This window comes from Aedes albopictus, unplaced genomic scaffold, assembly GCF_035046485.1.
Source record: "Aedes albopictus strain Foshan unplaced genomic scaffold, AalbF5 HiC_scaffold_122, whole genome shotgun sequence".
NCBI lineage: Eukaryota > Metazoa > Arthropoda > Insecta > Diptera > Culicidae > Aedes > Aedes albopictus.
Window position 1 is genome coordinate 2,420 of NW_026916614.1, and position 13,890 is coordinate 16,309.

General features: G+C 40.8%; 1 protein-coding gene across 5 annotated transcripts in view; it reads right to left on the minus strand.

The window, feature by feature from the left end:
• Positions 1-226: 226 nt before the first annotated feature.
• LOC109414751 (cystinosin homolog) overlaps positions 227-13,890 on the minus strand; it is a gene marked incomplete at its 3' end in the record, with an annotated part of 65,125 nt that continues 51,461 nt past the window's right edge. For all 5 annotated transcript variants that reach the window (XM_062843262.1, XM_062843260.1, XM_062843257.1 and 2 more), the window contains 4 exon segments: positions 227-329; positions 393-681; positions 750-1,411; positions 1,477-1,660. In XM_062843262.1, coding sequence (XP_062699246.1) covers positions 227-329; positions 393-681; positions 750-1,411; positions 1,477-1,525 — 1,103 coding nt within the window.

Below are 13,890 nucleotides of genomic sequence, written 5' to 3' on the forward strand. Positions count from 1 at the left end.
TTGAAGGTTAGTTTAGGGGCTGTTAATCCGTGTCAGTGCTGGTGGCCGTGTTGTGATGCGGTGATTTGAGTAGTGTTTCTAGGTTAGATTCTACTGTATCGATAGTTTTCTTGGGCCGTCTGTGTGAATTGGATGGTTAAAGTTGAGGGTTAGTTACGATTAGACTTGGTTCTCGGATAACGGTTATGGTTTGGACAACGACTCGACAAGGAATCGGAATACTTACTTGTACAGTACGTAATGTTGCACGATGAAGACAATATCGAACAGTACGGAGAACAGTCCCAATCCGAACTTGGTCGGATCCCCAAAGATCGATGCCCAATCATCTAAACGAGTTGGAATATTATAAATCCTCATCAATCTACCTGTATGCTACGGTTGTTTCTTACCATAATTATAAGCATTGAGCAACATCTGCAGCATGCTCAGCATACCACCGGTAAAGTCGAGAAGGATGTTCTCGATACTCCATCCCACTGTACTCTTCCGCCTGAAGTTCAGTACCGCCTGCGGTACGTACTTGATCAAGGTGATCGCAAGTTTGATGTAGCTGAGTGCGTACAAGAAGTCCAACCAGTGCCAAGTTTCAGTACCAACCAGAATGCCAGACACCACAATTATCGTCGCAAACACTCCAAGAATACCCTGGGCCGTATACGATACCCGTTGTTCTCCTCTCTGCAATACGTTCAACAATACATCAAGTTTTCATGACGATCCGATCTACGCCATTCTTCGTAACTCACCTCGTACAAGAAGCACTGCACCACAGTCAGAAATGTAGCGCACGAGGCATGCAGTGAGAACGCCACATCGTTCGCAATGACCGGATTCAACCCCCGGGGATTCCTGTTGAAGTACTCCTGCTCGATGTGATCGTTCCAGAAAAGTGAGCAGTTGAAGATCGCATACAGCGTATGGCCCAGCAGGTTCAGCGCCAAAAAGTCAAACGATAACCCGACGACACTCTTCCGCCGGAAGTTGATGATCATTTGCGGCCAGAACGATATCGTCCACGCCACGAAGTAGATCCATCCGATCACAAGCGATACGTAGATGATCGCCGTGGAGTTGGCGATCGTTACCCTGATGAAAGCCTTCGCATCATCGATCAGTCCAGCCGGAATAATCTTTCCCACCAGGTCGAACTGTCCGGGTGACTGGGCTTGCAGGGCGACCGGAACGGCCTTATCGATAAACCCATTCGAGGGAGCATCGATCGAGATCACCGAAGGTGTAACGATGACGAACTCCGAGTGTTCGTTGGAGAAATTGAACTGTATACTCTGCGTGAGCTGACCGCGGAAGCGGACCAGAATTTCTTTGGTTTCGTGCACCAGTACGGATATATCCTGGGGATCGAGCACTACGTTGGCCCCGATAGGGGTTTGACTCCGCACTGAGGACGCTGGAATAAAGGCGATTGGAGTCAGAGAAGAAGTCCTTGATCGACGCGACTACAAGCCCACTTACCTGCTAGCAATACTGTGCCGATGAGGACAATCACTGCGGATTTTCCCATCGTGAGCGTGGTGTGATTGGCCGCACTTGGCACGGTTGTGGAACGTGGGCGGCCCAAGTCGGACCAATAAATACTATAGACAGAGTCTACACACTGTGAGCGACTGACTGATTTGCACGCTTCATTGGATGGGTCCTGGAAACAATCAACGGGAGCTGTAAAATGATTTACCCTCTATCTGGACGACGACGACGGATAGATAAGATACAACAAATGCGTCGATTGCGTCCTCTCAATCGTGGCGTTATCGTGGAGTTGAAAAGGTATACGTCACACGCAAGTGCGAGGCGGAGATGCAATTCGAAATCTATAAAAACTGGGTGACGAACGTGCTTATACCGGATCATTCAATCTGGTTACGGACAGACAGCGACGGTGATTGGAGATAACTGTAGATTGTTCAATGAACTGCACCTATTTTAAATCACATGACGAGATCGAATAGGAAGGTGTGCGACATGCATTGGGAATGGCGGCGAAAAAAATACAATTGTATTGCTTGTCTCACTTTGAATTAGGGATTTCCTTGTCTGGATGACAATCTTCAAGATCTTGTCAGTCATACACAAAGCACAATATTTTTGTTATCATATAATAACGTTCAATCACTTCCGTAATATTTTCGGCTAATCATCATGGACACGTATCAATTCCCGGTACGACCCAGAATATATTTCATAAGTTTCTATAAAGTTTTACCATTTTTCGTCTAGGTGATTTCTTTTAAGTATTGCTAAGAAATTCAACATTTCTTCTTTTTTTAACCCGTCGTGGAAGCTCAGTGTAGGCTAAGTGGACGAAAATGAGTCTGGATGTTAAAATTCATCAACGTATCTTCCTCAAATTTAGATTATTCTAGCAGAGGATTTTCTCACCAAACTCCTTTCGTATTTTTTCACGGCATTTTTCCTAGTATTCCTTTTGGAGCTTCTTCCGTATTCCTACCAGCAATTATTCAAGATTCGAACAATTCTTTCCGGGATACCTCCATGAGAACCTTCCAGGCATCCTGAAGTCCAACCGATTTCTTCAAAAGTTTTTCAAGGAAATCCTGCAGAATTTCTTCCAGAGGTTTTCCCGGAATTGCTCCCAGAACCCTTCGCAAGGTTTTTTTGGAGTTCCTCCTGCGTTTTACCTAAAGATTTATTTTTTTGTGATTCCTCCAAGAATTTTTACATGAGTTATTGTGAATTCCAGAAGTTTTCTCTGCAATGCTCCCAGAGTCCCTCACTATATTTCTTCCGACGTTCCTCCTGTAATGCTTCAAGAAATTTACGTCAACTTTCTTCTAGGTTTTCTTCCGGTATTTGTACAGTCTACATTTGTACAGTCTACTCTATTCTACAGAATACACAGACATTCATTGAAAGAATCATTTATCTTGCGTCATTATCAATGTTTGCAGCACATCGGAGATATATTACAAGCATTGAAACGGCCAGTCTTACTGTGCAGCGTTGTCAAAATTATCTAAAAATAAATGGAAAGATTGAATCTTCATCATTGAAGCCATACAACGGGGACATCTCATTCCAACCACTCAGTTTTGTACACGTTGAAAAAGGGTGAGAGTGACGATGCCAAGAAGGTTAACATCACTTCTTTGCTCCTTAGTTTCTGGGGATTGACCAGTATCCAAAGTATCCAAACCCATTCAATATTCACTTTTGTGTGCACCGGGTAACAAATTCGAGAAGAATCGGCATCTCTTCCCACTACTATCTGGAATCGTACGACAGAATCTCACAACAGGAGCGTCTCCAGGGATATTGCTTAAAAGCTCTCGCAAAATTTCTCTAAGAGTTTCACCAGACATTTCTCGTGGAACTTTACGTCTTAAAAGATTTCTTTCGGTGTTGCTTTTGAGTTCCTTTCATACAGGAGTTATTTCTGATGAGGATGGGTCACATGAAGTTCTTCTTTTTACAACGGTTTTTCTAGGATTTCTCTTGCGGTGATTTCAAAGACGTCATCCTGAGATTCTCTTAAATATTTTCCCAGGAATACTGCAATTGTGATTGTGAATAAGCATAAATTAGCCTTAGTTAAAATACACAGAAATATTGGGATTTCTCTAATATTAACTCCCAGAATTTTTGTGGTAATTTTCCAGGAGTGTTTTTCGGAATAACTCTTGGCATGGCCAACGAAATTCCATTGAAAACAGAGGGAAATAAAAAAGAGAAGAAAGAAGAAAAGAAAAGAAAAAAAAGAAAAAAGGAGGGAAATATGCTTATGCTCATGCCCAAATTTTGGAAGGAATCCTGGTGGAGTCTCGCGATAAACTCTGAGAAGAACTATTGGAGAAATAACGAAATCAACTTCGGAAAACAAAATCCCGAGAAAACTGAGACATCTCCAAAAAATTTCATAGAGTAATCTTGGAAATTTCTATGAGAACCTTTGGAAGCCTATGAGATAAATTCCCGGAGAAATTACCGAAGAAATTCCGCGAGGAATTTCGAAAGAAATCCCGGAGAATCTTTTGCAAAAATATTTGAAAAAATGCGAAGGCATGCATAAAACCTGCTGACATTTTTGGAAAGCTATCACAGAAAACCGCAAAGGGGCCGTTCATAAACCACGTAGAATTTTTGGGGGGAGGGGGGTCCTGGCCAAAGTCTACGCTCCATACAAATTTCAAATTTTTTGTATAGACAAAAGTCTACGATGGGGGAGGGGGGGGGGGGGTGTCTGAGATGGCCAAATTTTGGTCTACGTGGTTTATGAACAGCCCCAAACCTGGATGAACATTGAGAGAATTTTATTAGGATCTTTGGACGGAACCTCATAAGAAACTCTAGAAGCATTACCTGGAAAACCTCTGGAACAAATCCTGGGAGGAACGAAGGCAACAATTCCGTGAAAAAATTTAGCAGAAACCCTGGGATGAACTCTGCTCTGGTAGAAATTTCAGAAACAATTTTCTTTGAAATCCCAGATGGATCACCAAAATATCTGGGAGCAAATCTGATCCCCTGGATAGAATATTGGGTTACACTCTTGGAGAAATTCAGACAAACCTCCAGCAATTATCCCTAGATATATCCTAGGAAGAACTCAGGAAAAAATAAAGAAAAGAATTCTGTAAGACACTGGGTAAGAATTTGGAGAAGGAATTGCGATGGAAAGTGGAAATCCAAGAATAAATCTCGGAAGGGATTACAGGTAAAATCCTGGACAGAGTTTCTGTAGTAACCCTCAAATGAATTTCAGAACAAATTTTAAATAGATTTCCAAGTAAATGCCAAGGAAATTCCAAACCCTAAAAAGTTTTTGAGATCACTTGTTTTCTTCAGGGTTTACTAGTAAATACCCATCAATATCCAGGATTATATTGGCATCCCAATATTACTACACATTACTAGTAGAAAACTCTGGCACTAACTACTCAGAACTTGCTATAAATACTACATTTATTCAAACCCAACGCTTTGTTTGTAGTATGCTCGAAAGTTTTAGTGCAGTTAATTCGTTAAAAATAACATAAGCTTTCTAAAAATATAGATCAGAAATCTGAGATGCAATTTCATTGAAATTCTGAAGAAAGGTCTTTTAACTCACACCATCGAGGCATTATTGGACTTTAAGCTAGGTTTTTGCGATTTTTTTTTCTCCCGGAATGTCGTCTTAATTTTCAGAGATATTAAATAAAATTTTAATGTTTGTCTCAAGCTCTCGAGTCTCAGATATACTTCCAAAGGAATGAACAGAAGTTTACGCAGCTAATCCAGAAATTGCTGAAGAAATTTCACCAAAATTCAATCAAACGGTCCTATTTCAAAGAGGAGTTCCAAGAAATTTCATCATGAGCAACATTACATCCATTATTAATTATTTCATTGTTCAACTGGTTCAGAGAGTTGTACTGAAGGGATTGAACCTAAACCAATTCTGAAAATATCGTAAAAACCAGCTATATTATGCCTAAACTTTTACATGAATTCTGTCAGAAATTTCTTCAAAGTATCATCAGATACATTTCCTGGAATCCAGCAAGAAGTTCCTGCATATCCAAAGCACTCTTCCCACAAATTCTACTAATATTCCACCAACAATTCTTCCAGAAACTCTTTGTAGCTGTAGGCGTCCATCAGAAAACACTTCAACACGCAGTTGGAATTTTTAACATATGTTCTGGAATCGTCCTGAAGAAACTTAGGAAGTGCAGAAATATTTTATTATGAATTATGAATTCGGCTATGCTTCCCAATATGTATTCTATTCTATATATTCCCTTAAAAATTTTAAATTTCTTCTTGTTTGACCCCGCATTGGAAGCTTTGCTTTGCCCGAAATATTGGCATTGCAGGAAAAAAATTGTAAATTGATCCTAAAAGAGGTCTGCCTACAGTTTACTTATGAATTCCGTTTGAAATTGCAGATTGTTTGTCAGATATTATTTCGATATTTCTGGGATTTAAGCAGTTCAACACAAAGTTGTCAAGAAGAAAAACTTCCAAAACTTGCTTTAAGAACTGCGCTGAAAATTGTTCAAAAAAAAAACAAATTTATTACCTTTCATTTCTTCCAAAATTCTTCCAAGACATCAGTAGGAAAAAAATATAAGAGTTTCTCGAAAAATGTCACCAGAATTACCCTAGGAACTGTTGCCAGCGAATTTCCGGCGAAATGCTTCCAAACTGAAGATCCCAAAATACAGTCAGGAAGCCTATGAATTGCTGGAGTTGTACGTGTTCGTGAACAATCCGGTACTGTTTGCTTAGTGCAAAGACCAAAGTAGTTCCATTGCAATCGATTGGGATACCTTGTCTGGAACGTCAGACAGTAACGATTGGAACGCCACTGATGAAGACTTTCACTGACCGAAAATCACACCATTCCGATCAACCGTAGAGTGATGTTGGACCATAGGAGATATTGACAGTTCGTAGCATTCCGGATTATGGAGATCCTCGAAGATACGAACGTTTCGGATTGGAGATGGATGCCAACCAAGCTAAACGTGGAGGACAAGGCTACGAAATAAGGCAAGGGTCCCAGCTATTTACTACCGTCCCTACACAGTTATGGATCACACACAGTTACGGATCACTTTGATGTTTAAAGTCGAATATCTTGCTCAAAACATATATTTCGGCACAAAATTCATTTTTGTAGCATGATCCTATTTGTTTTCTGAGATAAAAAATCATTTACAAGAGTTCAATCTAAACATAAAATGTATTTTAATACAACGATAGTGTTGTCCTCTCACATCTGCCAATAAACAGCCGAATTCCATAAGAAGCTACTCCTGCAGCGGTAAGTTCTAAAAGTGTCGAAATCCATCAATTTCGATATAAAAATCGCTCATACACGTTGGATGAGATATGTATGTATCTATTAAAAGAAGTTTTGTTTCATTCTGGGACTCAAATACTAGAATAATGTGATTTTCAACAGTGATCCATAATGTGACCCAAAAACTGATCGTTTGACGCTATTATGGATCACTTTAAACAAAGATAGATTTTCGCTCCACTCAACGCTCTTGATACAATATTCTTACCTTAAAGTATCAAAAGTATCATTAAAAAACATGTAACCTTGAAAACCAGGTGTCTTGAAACACAGAGTTGTAATAATAAGACTTAAAATGGAGAGCATCACTGAAACCTAGTGGCGCACCTCTTTCGAAGTGAATAGATTCGGGATTTTTCAATGTTTTCTCTTTATTCCTGTTGTAAAATCGGGTACTCCATCAGTTAAATAATCAATACACTGCGTAGTTTAGCCTTACAAACGCAAATTTGTTATTAGAGTTGGAATTTTGAGTAATTTTGCACTGATCCATAATATGGCAAAAATTGATCCATAATATGTGGGACTCTGTGGAGCTGATTCATAATAAGGCATTTTGTAAACAGTGAAATATTCCTGTTTTACGCGGAAATGACTTGCGATTATACTTCAAATGGATCGGTAATGAAAAGTTCGAATCAAAACAGGGCTAACGGTGCTTTCAAAGTCGTATTTTTTGTTTTCTTTTATTTTTAATTGAATTTTGAAGGTCAAAAATACTACTAAGTGATCCATGACTGTGTACCCACGGTACAATAACTTCAGGTGGTTTAACGGGCCTGCATTCCTATACGAAGACGAGTCAAAATGGCACAGATGAAGATCCTGCGCATTAGGAGCACTCAGATGAAGAACTACGGCATGTCCGTATTCATGTTCACTGTTCAGCACACGGCTGAATCCATACACTGAACGAAAACCCCATCCCAATCGACATGTAGAGCATGGATCGGGGTATCTTCTGAATTTTTTACGTTGCAGAAAATGTTCTTCGTTTTTGCAGAAACCATTTTTTAGTGAAATTTTGTTCAAAAATGGTTTCTGCAAAAACGAAAAACATTTTCTCTCGCGTAAAAAAATCAGAAGATACCCTGATCCATACTCTACATGTGCACGAAAACCGATTTGGAAAATATCGCTTCGTTATTTAATAAAAAATCGAAAACCAAAAAGTGAGGAAATGGATCCAGTTTCGCCTTAAGGGGCGTGATCGTATCGCCTCTCAGTCGATCTTGGGCGGGGGGTTTCGTTCAGTGTAGTGCCTTTCCAGTGGTTTTCCAAATGGGAGAGACACGAAGAAAGGGAAAAAAGAATGTTCCAACGATTCTTCCCTTACCACATTGTTTTTGGGCATAATTAAACATTATTTTGAACTAAGACAAAGTAAATCAAACACGCCGTGGAGTCGTGACTATACAGGGTGTTAGGTTCGTGAGTGCAAACTTTTTAAGGGGTGGTAGAGGACCATGAATGGTGAAAAAAAAAATGTTCTCGCAAATGGTCAAATCTCGACCGTTACGTAGTTATTGAACTTTCCATGTTTTGTGCTATTATTGCCTTAACTGGCTATAACTTGAAAATGGTCAAACTTATCGCAGTTTTCTTAACCTTATTCGAAAGATTATTAAATTTTCTATCAAATGACATGAAGCCTTAGTTAAATAGCTAAGATTTTAGAGTAAAACAGCTCAAAAGTATGGTGTTTTAATTTGATTTTGTCAATTATCTTTAAAAAAATGCGTAATAAATTGAATTTCTATCTTAAGCAAAGTTGTGACCCCTATTCCACTTTACAATTTTGTCTTCGACACTAAACTTCAACCTCTTATCGTTTTCTTGCAATTTCGATTTAGACATCGCATTTCAAATAATAAATTTGCAAATGTACAAGTAAGCACTTTTTTGTGCACTGTGCCACTGGAGCTAAATCGAAATTGCAAGAAAACGATAAGAGGTAGGGGGACGTTCATAAATTACGTCGAGCAAAAATCGACTATTTTCAGCCCCCCTCCCCCGTATGTCACACTTTTTGTATGGGACCTCTGACATTTTTGCATGGGTCGTCACACTTTGCTGAACCTCCCCCCCCCCCTCCCCTCTCAAAGCGTGACGTTATTTGTGGACATTCCCTGGAAGTTTGGTGTCAAAGAACAGAAGTCATAATTTTGCCTAAGAGAGAATTTCAATTTATTACGCATTTTTTAAAGATAATTTACAAAATCAAATTAAAACACCCTATTTTTGAGCTATTTTACTCTAAAAACTTAGTTATTTAACTAAACCAATCGATTCAATGATGTCATTCGATAGAAAATTTGATAATTTTTCGAATAAGGGTAAAAAAACTGCGATAAGTTTGACCATATTCAAGTTATAGCCAGTTAAGGCAATTTTAGTCAAAAACATGGAAAGTTCAATAACTGCGTAACGGTTGAGATTTGACCAAATGCGTAGAATAATTTTTTCACCATTCATGATCCTCTATAACCCCATTAAAAGTTTGCACTCACGTGTCACGAACCTAACACTCTGTATAATGAAAAATTGTCAAAATGACCTTTCCCCCATTGAAACTACACAAAATTTCACGCTTCCTCCAACGCTCCATGTGACCATACAACCCTCATTACACTGAACGAAACCCCCCGCCCAAGATCGACTGAGAGACGATACGATCACGCCCCTTAACGACATTTGGTCGGAAACCGTATGGTCCACCGACCGAATGATGTCATCTTAAAACCGGATGACAGTGATGTGAAAATTGAATGTCGACCATATGGTCGAGCAACCTTGTTTTTTAGCGATTGATAACAATAATGTCACCGCTATCTTTTACTAAAAAAATGATGCGCTTAGTGGCCAGGATACCCTCGCGGGCATCCTTTTCAAAAAAAAGTTGGCATGTCCAAGACATGCGATGCAAAATTGTCAACGACCCGGGTGTCACGATCAAGGAACTTGTTACGCTATCGATGAATAAATTCGGTACATCTGAGCGGCCTTCGCTCTGCAACTAATATTCATTCACATACACCGAGAAAAATTTCTACTCAATGACTGAGTTGGCCTTACTCAGAAATCGAAAAATCCTTTGTTTTCTTACTCAGTTTCGGCTAAAAGTGGGACAACCCATTGGCAATGGGTTGTCCCACTTTTAACGGAAACTGAGTAAGAAAACAAAGGATTTTTCGATTTCTGAGTAAGACCAACTCAACCACTGAGTAGAAATTTTTCCCTGTGTAGCGTGCGTCGACTCATACGGGAACAAGATGATCGTCATCCGCTTTTTAGGATGATTGCCGTATGACTGATTCGTCATTCGAAAACACGATTTTGGTAATTTGGAATGGATGGTCGGACAAATCAGTCGATTTCGGGATGGGGTTTTCGTTCAGTGTAGCAGCGTTTGTTGATCAACAATAACAACAGCCATTGCAACAACATCACCCGGCTTCGTCGCGTCGTCCACATCCGATATTGTGGTGAGTGAGAGCTTCGATATTGAAGGCCACCACCAGCAGCACTAAAACAGCCTCGCTCGCATCGCAGCGCTGTGCAGCATCGCTATCGTGTCGTTTCGTCTCTAAATATAGGCTAATTCCACAAGCCATTACTGGAGGAACGACACCTGACGTCGACGACGATGCTTCCACCTGTGCACAGCACAGCTGTGACTTCGAAGCGAGAGATCGATATATAGGAGAGCACGCTCCGCATACCATTCAATGTCACCCAATTTGATCAAGCCTCTATAATACCGGTCAATTGAATCAACTTTTATCGAGCAAGTTTCATTCATCACTTTTACTCTTGATGCTGTCGTCGCGAGAGGTTGTCGAGATCGTCGAGACGAACGGAACAAAACAGGGAAACCTCTAGGTGAGGGGTACCCGAGTGTACTTGAATATCAGTAAGAAACAGTGATATTCTGATCAATGCAAGTTTCAAGGATTTTTCTGAAATTTTTGCAGGAATTTATACAGAATTTACCCTGAAGATTCGTTCAGGAATATCTCCGGAAATTCAATCACAGGTTTCCAAAGGATTTTCCCGGGAGTTCGTCTAGATACTACCTTGTGAGTTAAGGGTCCATATAGCCACAGCTGTAAAGGCATGGGTATTCAGCGTGACCATGCTGAGGGTTCGAATCCCGGTCGGTCGATGAACTTTTCCTAATGGAAATTTTTTTGACTTTCTTGGGCATAGAGTATCTTCGTGCCTACCACACGATATACGTATACAAAATGGCCATTGACAGAGGAAGCTCTCTGTTAAGAACTAAGTGCTCATAGGACGCTAAGCTTACAAAGCAGACTTCATCAGTCAGACTTTGAGTTCCTTCAGTTTGGAAAATATTTTACGACGGAGGTCAAAACGGGAATTATCCAAGACTTCAAGAAAATATCTAAATAAATTCTCTGAGTAGTACTTTTGTTTGGCTCGGGCAAACCAACAGCTGGACGAGAGATCATAAATGCTAGACTGCTGACTGGAGTGTACATACGCTCGAGATCGATCTGTATATCCGCGTTCGCTTTGTTTTGACGCTGCTCTGTGTCGATCGGTCACCAAACTGGTTGTTCTGCGTCAAACTCACGCCAGCCCGACCGAATAATAACCGTCATTAGATTGTTTGCATACGACTGAATCGCAATGTAAACAACAAACAGTCGGATCAGTTAGCTACGTATCCCTAATTATACGCCATTTCGCGATCTAAAAAACTGCGATTCCAGATGACCTTGACAATGTGACACGCACAACTTGATAAGTTACTTGTCAAAAAATCAGGACTTAAAAAGATCGACGAACACGGGTGTAAATCTGTAGCTTCGTATTAGTTGAAGTGGGATAGCTGTTCTATGATCGATTGTTTACCGGTATCGTAAAGTTTACAACCAGGGCTCAGATAACGGCGATGAATGCCCAGGCCCAGTCCCAGTCAAAAGCCGGTAATTCCGTCGGTTGTATATCAGAGCGCTTCACGTGATTTGGTGATAGAGATTTATGACTTTTTTTTTCCGAGACAGGACATTCAGCTCTTGAAGTTGCCCGAAGAACACGATGACATAATGCAGTTTGTCAGACCGCGATAAGAAATCTGTGCTAAATTCCGATGACAAGTAGCTGGGTATCAGTCCGCGATCGAACAGGGCAAATCGATTTCCTTGACATCTAACTGGAGCGATGATGCACCGCATTCCGGATACTTGTTACAAACGAACGTTGAACACGCTAAGTGAGTAACTGAGTACCTTCGGCCATCTGTTGCAGCATTTACGATTGGTTGCATCATATCGTGGTGACCATCAACCCGAGTCAAGCCCATGATTGATAGTTCATAAAAGCCTGCTGATGAACTTGACTACCTACTCCGTTTCTTCGTCTCACCAACTCATCCTCAATGGAGAGGTATGACGCCGAAAAATTATTGATGTCAATGCCAATAGCTCTTACAATGAGCTCTTCAATCTCACAATTGTAGAAGATTGATTCATCTAGCAGTGATCCATCGGGTTTTACTACAATTATTGATGGGCTTCTATTTAGAAGCAGGAAGTTCAAGGTTCATTCCTTGGCTTGTGCTCTTTCTGCTACTGTAATCGCATCTATGCAATCGAGCCTGTGCCACAACTTCCAGGGATTCCTCTAGAGATTCCTTCAGGAATTCCTCCAGGGATTCCTTCAGGAATTCCTGCAGGGATTTCTTCAGGAATTCCTGCAGGGATTCCTTCAGGAATTCCTCCAGGGATTCCTTCAGAAATTCCTCCAGGGTTTCCTCCAGGGATTCCTTCAGGAATTCCTCCAGGGATTCCTTCAGGAATTCCTCCAGGGATTCCTTCAGGAATTCCTCCAGGTATTCCTTCAGAAATTCCTCCAGGGATTCCTTCAGAAATTCCTCCAGGGATTCCTTCAGGAACTCCTCCAGGGATTCCTTCAGCAATTTTTCCAGGGATTCCTTCAGCAATTTCTCCAGGGATTCTTTCAGGAATTTCTTCAGGGACTCCTTCAGGAATTCCTCCAGGGATTCCTTCAGGAATTCCTCCAGAAATTCCTTCAGGAATTCCTCCAGAGATTCCTTCAGGAATTCCTCCAGAGATTCCTTCAGGAATTTCTCCAGGGATTACTTCAGGAATTCGTCAAGGGATTCCTTCAGTAAATCCTCCACAGATTATTTCAGAAATTCCTCCAGGGATTCCTCCAGAGATTCCTTCAGGAATTCCTCCAGGGATTCTTTCAGGAATTCGTCTAGGGATTCCTTCAGTAATTTTTCCACAGATTCCTTCAGAAATTCCTCCAGGGATTGCTCCGTCAGGAATTCCTCCAGGGATTCCTCCAGGAATTCCTTCAGGGATTCCTCCAGGAATTCCTCCAGGGATTCGTCCAGAGATTCTTCCAGGAATTCCTTCAGAGATTCCTTCAGGAATTCCTCCAGAGATTCTTTCAAGAATTCTTTCAGGAATTCTTCCAGGGACTCCTTCCGGAAATCCTCAAGGGATTCCTTCAGGAAATCCTCCAGGGATTCCATCAGAAATTCCTCCAGGGATTCCTTCAGGAAATCCTCCAGGAATTCCATCAGGAAATCCTCCAAGGATTCCTTCAGGAAATCCTCCAGGGATTCCTTCAGGAATTCCCCTAGGAATTCCCCCAGGGATTCCTTCAGGAATTCCCCCGGGATTCCTTCAGGAGATCTTCCAAATATTCCTTCAGGAATTCTTCCAGGGATTCTTTCAGAAATTCCTCCAGGCATTCCTTCACGAATTCCTCCAGGAATTTCTCCAGGGATTCCTCTAGGAATTTTCAGGAATTCCTTCAGAAAATCCTCTCAGAGCTCTGTTAATTCCCTGTGTGGGTGATCTGATGATACTCAAGCTCAAGCTCATGATCATTTTGGCTTAATAACGGTTATAATTACCAAAATTTTAATTATAACCGCTTCAAACCCTCGATAAAACCGATCGTCCGTGAGTCATTCCACAACCTTTCATTCTACAGCTGTAAGAACCATAAACCCCCAGAAATCACGTGCACGAGTGAGTATTACTAAATAACAACAA